The sequence below is a fragment of the Diorhabda sublineata genome, chromosome 4 (genome assembly GCF_026230105.1).
Source record: "Diorhabda sublineata isolate icDioSubl1.1 chromosome 4, icDioSubl1.1, whole genome shotgun sequence".
Lineage (NCBI taxonomy): Eukaryota > Metazoa > Arthropoda > Insecta > Coleoptera > Chrysomelidae > Diorhabda > Diorhabda sublineata.
Window position 1 is genome coordinate 35,276,845 of NC_079477.1, and position 15,024 is coordinate 35,291,868.

At 31.8% G+C, this 15,024-nt stretch overlaps 1 protein-coding gene across 1 annotated transcript in view; it reads right to left on the reverse strand.

Annotated features, from left to right (window-relative positions):
- Positions 1–4,902: 4,902 nt before the first annotated feature.
- LOC130443463 (discoidin domain-containing receptor 2-like) overlaps positions 4,903–15,024 on the reverse strand; it is a 35,155-nt gene continuing 25,033 nt past the window's right edge. Inside the window, exons 6-13 of the mRNA XM_056778106.1 lie at positions 14,343–14,577; positions 13,921–14,284; positions 13,714–13,860; positions 11,669–12,084; positions 9,974–10,096; positions 9,805–9,914; positions 9,330–9,743; positions 4,903–6,378 (exon numbers count right to left, since the gene is read on the reverse strand). Coding sequence (XP_056634084.1) covers positions 6,090–6,378; positions 9,330–9,743; positions 9,805–9,914; positions 9,974–10,096; positions 11,669–12,084; positions 13,714–13,860; positions 13,921–14,284; positions 14,343–14,577 — 2,098 coding nt within the window. The 3' untranslated portion in view covers positions 4,903–6,089. The remainder of the gene's footprint in view (positions 6,379–9,329; positions 9,744–9,804; positions 9,915–9,973; positions 10,097–11,668; positions 12,085–13,713; positions 13,861–13,920; positions 14,285–14,342; positions 14,578–15,024) is intronic.

Sequence of the window (15,024 nt, forward strand, 5' to 3'; positions counted from 1 at the left end):
ACAATTTATAATGTTTTCAAATTATCTTGGGATAATTCAAAGGGTTCTAGAAAGATCAAGAATAATTTTGAATGTTTTGAAATTGTTCTAGAATCATTTAGAATAGCTTAGAACAATCTAGAATATTTCATAATTGATCTGATATCATTTGGAACAATTTAGAATGTTCAAATCTGATCTGGAACTATGTCGTATATTCTGAAATCGTTCTTGAACAACTTGGAATTTTTTAAAAATATCTAGAAGACAGTAGAATGTCCTAAAATTCATCTATAATCATTTCAATGCTGCTAAATTGATCTTTAACAACTAAGAACGTTATAAAAATTGTTCTGGAACAATATGGAATTTTCTCAAATGTTCCACGACAATTTCAAATTCTCTGAAATAGTCTGGAACAATTTATAATTCCCTAAAACGATTTAGAATAATTCAGAATGTTCTAAAATCCTTCTGAAAAAATTTACAACGTTTTAAAGTTCGTTTATAATCATTTGAATGGTTCGGTAACAATTTAAAATGTCCTAAATTCTTTGGAAACAATTTAGAATGTTCTAAATTGTTTCCATAACCATCTAAATGGTTCTAAAATGATCTAGAACTGTTCAGAATGTTCTTAAATTATTCTGGAACAATTTAGAATTTTCTAAAATGGTCTAGAACAATTTAGAATCTAGACGATATGAAATAACTATTTGAAGTGATTTATAGAGTTTCCGGGTGGTGGGTATGTTGAGGTTAGGAGAATAATAAGCAAAAACGTCGTTTTTTTGATTAAATTTTTATTATATGGTTAAAATTTTCATTTTTCTTTTCTATAAAATAAAACGAAATTGAACTTATATCAACTGGAAACGGAAAAAATCTACTTCAGTGCAAAAAGATTTTAACAAGTTTTGTAAAAATTGATTGTTCAAGCTAGTTTAGGTACTTAAAGCTACTAATCTAACGTACCACCAAGATATTTACAAATTTTACGATCTTTGGAGTTGTTCTATTATTTCATTGAACATGGAAAATATTTTTTTTCTTGTAGTTATAAACAAAAAATACTCTGGAACAATTTAGAATGTTCTCTAAAATGGTTCTAGAATTATTTATAATGTTCTAGAAGGATCTGGAACAATTTAGAATGCCCTAGATTGATCCGGAACATTTTAGAATGTTCTCAGATTGTTCTGGAATCATAAAGAATAATCTGGAACAATTTAGAATATTGGAAAATGATCTGGAACTACTCAGAATGCCCTAAAATCGTTTAAGAATAACTTAGAATTTCATTAAACCATTAAAACAATTTAGAATTCATTCACTTTGTACTGGAAAGATTAAAAAAGATCGATATAACAATTTGTAATTTTCTAAAATGATCTGACACAACTTATAATGCCCCAAAATCGTTCAGAAATATTTAGAATTGCCTTCAATTGTCTTTTGAACAACTTACAATCTCCTAAAACGATGCAGTACACCTTAGAATATTCCGAAATCGTTCAGGAACAATTAACATTGCATGAGGTGGATCGGAAAACAATTCATAATTTTTATTAACATTCCGGAACAACTTATAATTTCCTAACATGATGCCGAACAACGTAGAATATTCCAAGACTGTTCGGTAACAATTGGAATTGCTTGATGTGGATTGTGGAACAATTTATAATTTTTTAACGGCCAGGAACAACTTATAATTTTCTATCATGAAGCGGAATGGCATAGAACATTCCGAAATCGTTCGGGAGCAATTATAATCGGATGAAGTGGTTTGTGGAACAATTTATAATTCTCCCTAACGGTCCGAAACAACTAATAATTCCCTATCGCGATGCATAACAGATTAGAATATTTCGAAATCGTTCAGGAATAATTAACATTGCATGAGGTGGATCGGAAAACAATTCATAATTTTTATTAACATTCCGGAACAACTTATAATTTCCTAACATGATGCCGAACAACGTAGAATATTCCAAAACAGTTCGGGAACAATTGGAATTGCTTGATGTGGATTGGGGAACAATTTATAATTTTCATTAACGGTCCGGAACAACTTACAATTTCCTAAAATGGCTTGGAACGTCTTGGATTGTTCTGAAATCGTTCTGGAACAATTCAGTGTCCTTTTAAATGATATGGAACTATTTAGATAGTTTCGAGGGGTTGCGTAACTTGTTATTGCGATCGCTGAAGAACTCTATTACAATATACAAGGGGTTTTATAAAAAGCCATGATAAATTATATCGTAAATATATACAAAACGAGTTTTTTTTTTTGTTCTATAATCTAGTGCTTATACAGTATGGTACATATTAGATTGAAAATATTTATGAATTTATCTAATAAATATTGTACACGATCGAGCGATATAGTGATCTCATTTCAGTCAAGGCGAAGGGTATTGTGTGTGTGTGTGTGTGTATCTAGGTACTACATTCGAATAAAAAGTAGAAATATTTCGAGGTTAGAATTTCGATTCGTTGAAATTTTATCTACGGAAAATAGAATAGACGAAATGTAAACAATATCGTCCCGATTTGAATCCCAGTCACTTAAATTTGTCTGTAGATGTTTAAAGAAAAATATTTCACGGGAATATAATTATAAAAAAAATCACTAACATCAGATGTGGTAAAAAAGTCGGTTTCTACTTTTATTTTTCGAAGTATACGTTTTATAAATCTTATAAACTAATTTTTAAATATTTTTTACATGTTGCTCAATTGACTACTAGCAAAATTATATATATTTTTCAATTTTTCTAAGCATTGTCTCTTATTATTGTGCTACGTGAATTAAAAAATATTAAATCTTGATTGTGCTGGTTCCTTTTTTCGAATAAAAATCGCGAGAATTTAATGAAAACAGAAAAAATACAAAAAAATGGAAAAGTATATTTGGACCATGATATGTTTTTGTCTGTATTGGATTTTAAAATTTACGTTCAAATCTATATAATACCGGGTCTTTCAGTAAAAAGTAGTTACGAAAAAATTAAAAAAAATATCCGTTCCGTATCTTTGGTCCACGAGCTAAATGCGGGGTTCGTATTCTTCTACTGCTTCCGATTTTTTTGTAAAAATGGATTTTATGAAGTGAAAAAATCAATTTTGGATTAAATAGAAGTGGAATTTTGGATGGGACAATCTGTATAACAAATTTAGATATTGAGATATGAGGGTTGATACGCGATCCAATTTTTTTGTTAATTGTTTTTTTTTTGTTGAAAATTGAGTTTGTAAAATCGAAAATTTTTCGAAATTAAAAAATTTTCGAAATTTTAATTTGCATGCTTGAAAAATTTTCCGATTTATAATTTTATACAAATATTTATAATGTTCTCAAATTGGTTTATAACTATCTAGAACAACTTATAATGCTATCAAATTGTTTTGTAATTATTTAAAAAAATTTATGATGCTCTCAAATTGTTTGGAGTCGTTTAGAACAACGTATAATGTTCTCAAATTGTTTTGAAATCATATAAAACAATCCAGAAAAATTTAGAACAATTTATGATGTTCTCGGATTATTTGGAATCATTTAGAAGAATCCAGAACAATTTATAATGTTCTCAAATTGTTTTTAACAATCTAGAACAATTTATAATGCTCTCGATTTGTTTGGAGTCGCTTAGAACAACGTATAATGTTCTCAAATTGTTTTGAAATCATATAAAACAATTTAGAACAATTTATGATGTTCTCGGATTATTTGGAATCATTTAGAAGAATCCAGAACAATTTAGAATGTTCTCAAATTATTTTTAACAATCTAGAACAACTTATAATGCTCTCAAATTGTTTGGAGTCGTTTAGAACAACGTATAATGTTCTCAAATTGTTTTGAAATCATATAAAACAATCCAGAAAAATTTATGATGTTCTCGGATTGTTTGGAATCATTTAGAAGAATCCAGAACAATTTAGAATGTTCTCAAATTATTTTTAACAATCTAGAACAACTTATAATGCTCTCAAATTGTTTGGAGTCGTTTAGAACAACGTATAATGTTCTCAAATTGTTTTGAAATCATATAAAACAATCTAGAACAATTTATGATGTTCTCGGATTGTTTGGAATCATTTAGAAGAATCCAGAACAATTTAGAATGTTCTCAAATTGTTTTTAACAATCTAGAACAACTTATAATGCTCTCAAATTGTTTGGAGTCGCTTAGAACAACGTATAATGTTCTCAAATTGTTTTGAAATCATATAAAACAATCCAGAAAAATTTATGATGTTCTCGGATTGTTTGGAATCATTTAGAAGAATCCAGAACAATTTATAATGTTCTCAAATTGTTTTTAACAATCTAGAACAATTTATAATGCTCTCGATTTGTTTGGAGTCGCTTAGAACAACGTATAATGTTCTCAAATTGTTTTGAAATCATATAAAACAATTTAGAACAATTTATGATGTTCTCGGATTATTTGGAATCATTTAGAAGAATCCAGAACAATTTATAATGTTCTCAAATTGTTTTTAACAATCTAGAACAATTTATAATGCTCTCGATTTGTTTGGAGTCGCTTAGAACAACGTATAATGTTCTCAAATTGTTTTGAAATCATATAAAACAATTTAGAACAATTTATGATGTTCTCGGATTATTTGGAATCATTTAGAAGAATCCAGAACAATTTAGAATGTTCTCAAATTATTTTTAACAATCTAGAACAACTTATAATGCTCTCAAATTGTTTGGAGTCGTTTAGAACAACGTATAATGTTCTCAAATTGTTTTGAAATCATATAAAACAATCCAGAAAAATTTATGATGTTCTCGGATTGTTTGGAATCATTTAGAAGAATCCAGAACAATTTAGAATGTTCTCAAATTATTTTTAACAATCTAGAACAACTTATAATGCTCTCAAATTGTTTGGAGTCGTTTAGAACAACGTATAATGTTCTCAAATTGTTTTGAAATCATATAAAACAATCAAGAACAATTTATGATGTTCTCGGATTGTTTGGAATCATTTAGAAGAATCCAGAACAATTTAGAATGTTCTCAAATTGTTTTTAACAATCTAGAACAACTTATAATGCTCTCAAATTGTTTGGAGTCGCTTAGAACAACGTATAATGTTCTCAAATTGTTTTGAAATCATATAAAACAATCAAGAACAATTTATGATGTTCTCGGATTGTTTGGAATCATTTAGAAGAATCCAGAACAATTTATAATGTTCTCAAATTGTTTTTAACAATCTAGAACAATTTATAATGCTCTCGATTTGTTTGCATTCGTTTAGAACAACTTATAATGTTCTCAAATTGTTTTCGAATCATATAGAACAATTTATGATGTTCTCAGATTGTTTGGAATTATTAAGAAGAATCCAGAACAATTTATAATGTTCTCAAATTGTTTTTTAACAATCTAGAACAACTTATAATGCTCTCGAATTGTTTGGATTCGTTTAGAACAACTTATAATGTTCTCAAACTGTTTTGGAATCATGTAGAACAATTTATGATGTTCTCAGATTGTTTGGAATCATTTAGAAGATTTTTTAAAGTTATCAAATTGTTCTGGAATCATTCAAAATGATCTAAAATGATTTATAATGTTACAAAAATGCCCTGGAATCGTTTAGAATGACTCGGAACAATTTAAAATGTTCTGAAATCGTTCCAGGATCATTGAGAACAATTTATAATGTTCTCATATTATCTTGGGATAATTAAATGTGTTCTAGAAAGATCGCTATAATATAATAATAATTTATTTTCCGCTATTTCGTTATACCCATTGTCCCATCGTTTATAACTAATTCAATAATAGATAAATAGGCACATACAGGGATTGTTCAAACAACGGATCATTTTATACAGTATCAACTACCGACTACAACTTTCAACAAGCGATTATCATCTACCAGTTTATTAATATAAAAAAAATTATTATTATTCAGGATGTCCCCTAATAAATCACCATTCTTCCATAAAATAAATATTCGATGCATTTTTTTTTTAATTTTTTTTTAAATCTATATAAATATTTTAAAAAGTATCACCCTGTGTATTTATTTACAATATTGTTCCCATATTAAATCGTCGTAACAAATCGCCGATAACTATACAGGGACGTAACCCAAATTTTTCCTTTGCAAAAATAGGTGAATCTCTCTAAACGTAGGCCTATCGGTTTCGTCCCTTTTCCAACACTCCATCATCAGATCGTATATATCTTTATGAGCGCTAGGTCTTGGTAAATATTTAAATTGACCGTCGTCGCGACTATGGCGCGCCAAATTTTCCATTACGTCCGGATCCGACATCGAATCGAACGGTTTTTGACGACAACTCGTCAATATTTCCCATAGAGTTACGCCGAATGCCCAAACGTCACTTTTCGTAGTGTACCTGTAATTCAAAATATACTCTAAAGAAAAGGAAACGTTCGTTTAGCGTTTTCGAGATCTTATAATCCATTTATCGAAGTCCACAATGTCGAAAACACTTAAACTATGATGTTTTTATGAAAAAACGCGCTGATTTACCGTTTTCTAGATCGTATTTATCGAGGTTAAAAATGTCAAAAACTCTAAACTATGATGTTTTTATGAAAAAAAAAACACGCCGATTTAGCGTTTTCTAGATCGTATAATCCATTTATCGAGGTTAAAAATGTCAAAAACTGTAAACTTTGATGTTTTTATGAAAAATACGCCGATTTAGCGTTTTCTAGATCGTATAATCCATTTATCAAGGTTAAAAATATCGAAAACTCTAAACTATGATTTTTTTATGAAAAAAAACGCTGATTTAACGTTTTCTAGACCGTATAATCCATTTATCGAGGTTCAAAATGTTGAAAACTCTAAACTATGATGTTTTCATGAAAAATCGCGCTGATTTAGCGTTTTCTAGACCGTATAATCCATTTATCGAGGTTAAAAATGTCAAAAACTCTAAACTATGATTTTTTTATGAAAAAAGCGCGCTGATTTAGCGTTTTCTAGACCGTATAATCCATTTATCGAGGTTCAAAATGTTGAAAACTCTAAACTATGATGTTTTCATGAAAAATCGCGCTGATTTAGCGTTTTCTAGATCGTATAATCCATTTATCGAGGTTCAAAATGTCGAAAACCCTAAACTATAATGTTTTTATGAAAAAAACACGCCGATTTAGCGTTTACGAGATCGTATAATCCATTTATCGACACTTATATTTCATCCTTCGTCTTGTTCAACGAATTTTATTATTGGTTTAACCGGAATTTTCCACATCTGAGATATCGATAAATGGATTCCACGATCTCGAAAACGCTAAACTAATTTTATATTAGACTTCTTCATACTGGCCATCGATAAATGGATTCTATGATCTAGAAAACGTTGAACTAATTTTGAATTAGGCTTTTTCTGTATCTTGGACTTAGATAAATGGATTCTACGACTTAGAAAATGCTAAACTAATTTGGGATTAGGCTTCTACTGCATCTTGGACATCGATAAATGGATTCTATGATCTAGAAAAAGTTGAATTAATTTTGAATTGGGCTTTTTCTGTGTCTTGGACTTGGATAAATGGATTCTACGACTTATAAAATGCTAAACTAATTTGAGATTTGGTTTTTCGGCTTTTGGGACTTAGATAAATGGATTCTACGATCTCGAAAATGCTAAACTAATTTGGGATTAGGCTTCTACTGCATCTTGGACATCGATAAATGGATTCTATGATCTAGAAAAAGTTGAATTAATTTTGAATTGGGCTTTTTCTGTGTCTTGGACTTGGATAAATGGATTCTACGACTTATAAAACGCTAAACTAATTTGAGATTTGGTTTTTCGGCATTTGGGACTTAGATAAATGGATTCTACGATCTCGAAAATGCTAAACTAATTTGAGATTAGGCTTCTACTGCATCTTGGACATCGATAAATGGATTCTATGATCTAGAAAAAGTTGAATTAATTTTGAATTGGGCTTTTTCTGTGTCTTGGACTTGGATAACTGGATTCTACGACTTATAAAATGCTAAACTAATTTGAGATTTGGTTTTTCGGCTTTTGGGACTTAGATAAATGGATTCTACGATCTCGAAAATGCTAAACTAATTTGAGATTAGGCTTCTACTGCATCTTGGACATCGATAAATGGATTCTATGATCTAGAAAAAGTTGAATTAATTTTGAATTGGGCTTTTTCTGTGTCTTGGACTTGGATAACTGGATTCTACGACTTATAAAATGCTAAACTAATTTGAGATTTGGTTTTTCGGCTTTTGGGACTTAGATAAATGGATTCTACGATCTCGAAAATGCTAAACTAATTTGGGATTAGGCTTCTACTGCATCTTGGACATCGATAAATGGATTCTATGATCTAGAAAAAGTTGAATTAATTTTGAATTGGGCTTTTTCTGTGTCTTGGACTTGGATAACTGGATTCTACGACTTATAAAACGCTAAACTAATTTGAGATTTGGTTTTTCGGCATTTGGGACTTAGATAAATGGATTCTACGATCTCGAAAATGCTAAACTAATTTGAGATTAGGCTTCTACTGCATCTTGGACATCGATAAATGGATTCTATGATCTAGAAAAAGTTGAATTAATTTTGAATTGGGCTTTTTCTTTGTCTTGGACTTGGATAAATGGATTCTACGACTTATAAAACGCTAAATTAATTTGAGATTAGGCTTCTACTCCATCTTGGACTTAGATAAATGGATTCTACGATCTCGAAAATGCTAAATTAATTTGAGATTAGGCTTCTACTCCATCTTGGACATCGATAAATGGATTCTACAACTTTGAAAACGCTAAACTAATGTTGGATTAGACTTTTTCTGCATCTTGGACATCGATAAATGGATTCCACGACTTTGAAAACGCTAAACTAATGTTGGATTAGACTTTTTCTGCATCTTGGACATCGATAAATGGATTCCACGACTTTGAAAACGCTAAACTAATGTTGGATTAGACTTTTTCTGCATCTTGGACATCGATAAATGGATTCCACGACTTTGAAAACGCTAAACTAATGTTGGATTAGACTTTTTCTCCATCTTGGACTTAGATAAATGGATTCTACGATCTCGAAAATGCTAAATTAATTTGAGATTAGGCTTCTACTCCATCTTGGACATCGATAAATGGATTCTACAACTTTGAAAACGCTAAACTAATGTTGGATTAGACTTTTTCTGCATCTTGGACATCGATAAATAGATTCTACGACTTAGAAAACGCTAAACTAATGTTGGAATAGGCTTTTTCTACATCCTGGACGTGTTGACATGAATTGTATCTTGTTTTTTGACTTGAACAGAAATTTTTTTTTCTCGTTCGACTCACCTACTCTGGTAGACGCTCTCCCACGCCATCCAACGTATCGGCAACGGCGTATAACCGTCGACTTTATAATAATCGTTGACGTAGAGTTCGTTGTACGTTCCGAAATCGCAAATTTTTATTTGATATCCGTTTCCAATGAGACAATTCCTCGTCGCCAAATCTCGATGAACAAAATTCAATGTTTCCAGATATTTCATACCGGACGCTATCTGCACGCTCATATACAGGAGGCAATCGAAAGTTAACGTGTTGTACGCTGGATGATTCGTCCTCAAAAATTGACACAAATCACCTTGATCCAAATATTCCATTACGACGCAGAGTGGATCGTCCAAACTGCATATGCCCAAAACTCGAGCTATGTTTTGATCTTCTAGGGCGGCCAGTATCCGAACGTCTCTGAAAAAATCTTGTCTGTAAAGGAAAAATTCGATTTTTAGGAAATTTTCGGTTTCGATATGTCAAATTTCGTCACCTCTCTTTGTCCCCGGCGGTTTCTTTTAAAAATTTTATAGCCACCAATCGGGTTAATCTACAGAACGTCGAAGAAAATTCGTTTATACTATCAGCTTCGGCTATATACACCTAGAAATTTAAAATTTGTTACTAAAAGTTGAATTTTTTCGTTGCACCTCGTATATTACCGTTCCGAAAGCGCCTTCCGATAACTTGGTGAGCATTCGAAGACGATGTCGAGGTATTTCTTTCAAATTATTACCGTCCAATCGATTTTTTAGTGCCGCAATCGCGTCTTGTCTGGTAGGGGACTGAAAATATGATCTCGTTTCAAAATTTTGATAAAATTTGAAGCCTTGTCAATTAGCGGACGCGCTTTTATTAAAATTTTGCCGAATACGGCCACGGTTAAAGTTTTGGTGAACGCACGCTGGTTTTAAATTTTGGCGAATTTGCCGGAACGTGAATTTGTTTAAAATTTTGCCGAATACGCCCACGGTTAAAGTTTTGGTGAACGAACGCTGGTTTTAAATTTTGACGAACTTAACTTGCCGGGACTTGAATTTGTTTAAAATTTTGCCGAATCGTAACTTTAGCGGACGGGGATTTATTAAAATTTTGTCGAATACGCCCACGGTTAAAGTTTTGGCGAACGAACGCTGGTTTTAAATTTTGACGAACTTGCCGGGACGTGAATTTGTTTAAAATTTTGCCGAATCGTAACTTTAGCGGACGGGGATTTATTAAAATTTTGTCGAATACGCCCACGGTTAAAGTTTTGGTGAACGAACGCTGGTTTTAAATTTTGACGAACTTAACTTGCCGGAACGTGAATTTGTTTAAAATTTTGCCGAATCGTAACTTTAGCGGACGGGGATTTATTAAAATTTTGTCGAATACGCCCACGGTTAAAGTTTTGGCGAACGAACGCTGGTTTTAAATTTTGACGAACTTGCCGGAACGTGAATTTGTTTAAAATTTTGCCGAATCGTAACTTTAGCGGACGGGGATTTATTAAAATTTTGTAGAATACGCCCACGGTTAAAGTTTTGGTGAACGAACGCTGGTTTTAAATTTTGACGAACTTGCCGGAACGTGAATTTGTTTAAAATTTTGCCGAATCGTAACTTTAGCGGACGGGGATTTATTAAAATTTTGTCGAATACGCCCACGGTTAAAGTTTTGGCGAACGAACGCTGGTTTTAAATTTTGACGAACTTGCCGGAACGTGAATTTGTTTAAAATTTTGCCGAATCGTAACTTTAGCGGACGGGGATTTATTAAAATTTTGTCGAATACGCCCACGGTTAAAGTTTTGGTGAACGAACGCTGGTTTTAAATTTTGACGAACTTAACTTGCCGGAACGTGAATTTGTTTAAAATTTTGCCGAATCGTAACTTTAGCGGACGGGGATTTATTAAAATTTTGTCGAATACGCCCACGGTTAAAGTTTTGGCGAACGAACGCTGGTTTTAAATTTTGACGAACTTGCCGGAACGTGAATTTGTTTAAAATTTTGCCGAATCGTAACTTTAGCGGACGGGGATTTATTAAAATTTTGTAGAATACGCCCACGGTTAAAATTATAGCTTCAGCCAAAGTTTCAGTGAACTCGTATTTGAAACTTTTGCCGAATCAACATTTGTTAGAAATTTTGCCGAATGTGCGCCCGGCGAAAGTTTTGGTAAACGCGAGTTTGTTCAAAACTTTCGTCGAATACTTCCTTGATAAAAATTTGGTCATACGCGCGCTTGCTGAAAATTTTTGGCGGACGCGCGCTTATTTAACATTTTCGCGAACTCGCATTTCCTTCAACGAACCTTTTTGTACATACAGGATGTAGAAAAAATAAAATTAAAGGTCATCACGATCCTTTACCTACTTGTTTAACTATATCCTCGTTGTGTGTCGATTTCGTTGACGTCTTGGGAGCTTTCGACGACGTGCTCGTTAATCTGTTTCTATATAAAGTTAACGTACTATCGCTGTCGGACAGTAAGGGAAGATTACTGCCCTCGGGCGTAACATATTCATAGTTATCTGTCGGTTTTAATTGTTTTTCTATGGTGTTGTTGATTTTGTCTTTCATTTCCATAACGACTGGACTGTAGCTATAATAAGGAGCGAATTTCATGGCCTGATATGGTTCTTGGTATTCGTTGTTTTCAGTTATATGTCCGGGGTGGGGTAGGGGTAAAGTCGATCTCAGACTCGATTTCATCGTACCTTGCACCATTCGATAATCTTCGATCTCAGTCACCCCATAAGCTTCGATGGAACTTTCTTTTTCATTGAATGCTTGACAGAATTGAAAAAAATTATCATACAAACGAAAAGAAATGAAATATCTAAGTCACATTTTGACAAACTATTCTTCTAATTTATCGAAATTTTTGAGGCCTTACAGAAGGCCAAAGTTTTGAAAAAACCCTGGTATTGACGACGCTTTAGATAATGCGAAGATTACTAAGCTTATTGATTTTTTTATAAAAACTGGCGCAGTCTATAGGATCAAATATCAATTTTTTTAGTAATTGGCGCCATCTACAGGATCAAATAAAAAAAAATCCGTAATTGGCGCAGTCTATAGGATAAAATAATAATTTTTTATCAAATTAGGCAGTTTTTAGGATCAAATATCAATTTTTTTATAACAGGCGCAGTCTATAGAGTCAAATAATAATTTTTTCAGTAACTGGCGCAGTCTATAAGATCAAATAATAATTTTTTTATCAACTTAGTCAGTTTTTAGGATCAAATATTAATTTTTTTATCAACTTAGTCAGTTTTTAGGACCAAATATCAATTTCTTTAGTAACAGGCGCAGTCTATAGGATCAAATAATAATTTTTTCAGTAACTGGCGCAGTCTATAAGATCAAATAATAATTTTTTTATCAACTTAGTCAGTTTTTAGGATCAAATATTAATTTTTTTATCAACTTAGTCAGTTTTTAGGACCAAATATCAATTTCTTTAGTAACAGGCGCAGTCTATACGATCAAATAATAATTTTTTCAGTAACTGGCGCAGTCTATAAGATCAAATAATAATTTTTTTATCAACTTAGTCAGTTTTTAGGATCAAATATTAATTTTTTTATCAACTTAGTCAGTTTTTAGGACCAAATATCAATTTCTTTAGTAACAGGCGCAGTCTATAGGATCAAATAATAATTTTTTCAGTAACTGGCGCAGTCTATAAGATCAAATAATAATTTTTTTATCAACTTAGGCAGTTTTTAGGATCAAATATCAATTTCTTTAGTGACAGGCGCAGTCTATAGGATCGAATAATAATTTTTTTTAGTAATTGGCGTAGTCTATAAGATCAAATAATAATTTTTTTATCAACTTAGGCAGTTTTTAGGATCAAATATTAATTTTTTTAGTAACTGGCGCAGTCTATAGGATCAAATAATAATTTTTTTAGTAATTGGCTCAGTCTATAGGATCAAATATTGATTTTTTTATCAACTTAGTCAGTTTTTAGGACCAAATATCAATTTCTTTAGTAACAGGCGCAGTCTATAGGATCAAATAATAATTTTTTCAGTAACTGGCGCAGTCTATAAGATCAAATAATAATTTTTTTATCAACTTAGGCAGTTTTTAGGATCAAATATCAATTTCTTTAGTGACAGGCGCAGTCTATAGGATCGAATAATAATTTTTTTTAGTAATTGGCGTAGTCTATAGGATCAAATAATAATTTTTTCAGTAACTGGCGCAGTCTATAGGATCAAATAATAATTTTTTATCGAATTAGGCAGTTTTTAGGATCAAATATTAATTTTTTAATCAATTAAGGCAGTTTTTAAAATCAAATATCAATTTCTTTAGTAATGGGCGCAGTCTATAGGATCAAATAATAATTTTTTCAGTAACTGGATCAGTCAATAGGACTATTAAACTATAGGATTACTCACCATAAACTGATTCCGGTTGAAGATGCGGCATCGTTGTACTCGGAAAATCGATATTCGATGAATTAGGACTACCGAAAAATTTCCTATTCCTCAATCTATAAACGAGAATCGCCATAGTACCAATCAATAGAATGGCCAAAATGATACCTTGAAAAAAAATAATCAAAACATTTTTTTTCAAAAAAAAAAAAAATCATCGGTATATACCTATAACGATAATAGCGACTATAGCGGGTTCGTTGACATCGTTCGGTACGGGAATTTCGATCTTATGATCGTGTTTTTCTTCTTCCGATAAACTGTCCTCGGCCGGTGTCGAGGTGGGTTCCGCCTCGACTGTGAAATTACCGTTCGCGACGACGGAATCGAACGAAATCTCGCTTATCAGTATCCATTTAGAAGCGAAATATAATCGAATCCTAACGAACTTTCCGATTCTGTGGTGCAATTTAATCGATACGTTTCTAGAACTTTCGAATATTCGATCTTCGATGTATTCGTAGGTGATCGGCTCGCTTCGGGAGAACCGCTTCCCGCCTATACTAAAATCTACTTTGGCCATGGAAAAAATCTGAAAGAAAACAAAAATCGATATAAACGAATGAAGATTTAACGTCGGGAAATCGCACCTGCACTTCCTTGGTAAACTGATTGTTGCTATAAATATGCACGGACGAAAACTCTCGTATTCTATCGAATTCCGATACGATTTCGATTGGTCCGCCGTGTCTGGTGTCGTTTTTCCAACCGACCCAAGTTTGACCGTCGTAAAAATCCGATTTGAAATCGTCGTGTCCGAATTTGCCGTCTGTCAATTGACCCAAACCGTTCTTCAGCATATTACCGTCCCAATCGCCGTCGTATCTACCAATAGGAACAGAAAAAATTATCAAAATACATTGGAAACGATCAAAACAACCATCAAATTATCGAATATTGCTAGATGTTGCCAGTTATTGCTAAATTATCAGTATATGTTGCTATATTATAGCTAAATCCAGTTATGAACAACTATTTATTGCTATATTTTGATCATATCAGTATAAATTGCTAAATATAACAATATTACAGCTATATATCACTATTTATGGCTACAATTTGATTAATATCTTTCGAAATTGCTATATATATCGCTATATGTCATTTTATTGAAATATTTTGGTTCATATTGCTGTAAATTACAAAATATCGTTTAATAAATCGCTATATTATTGCTAAATATATCACTATTTACTATGTTGGTTAATGTAACTATAAATTGCTAAATATAACTATATTATGGCTATATATCACTTTATTGCAATGTTTTGG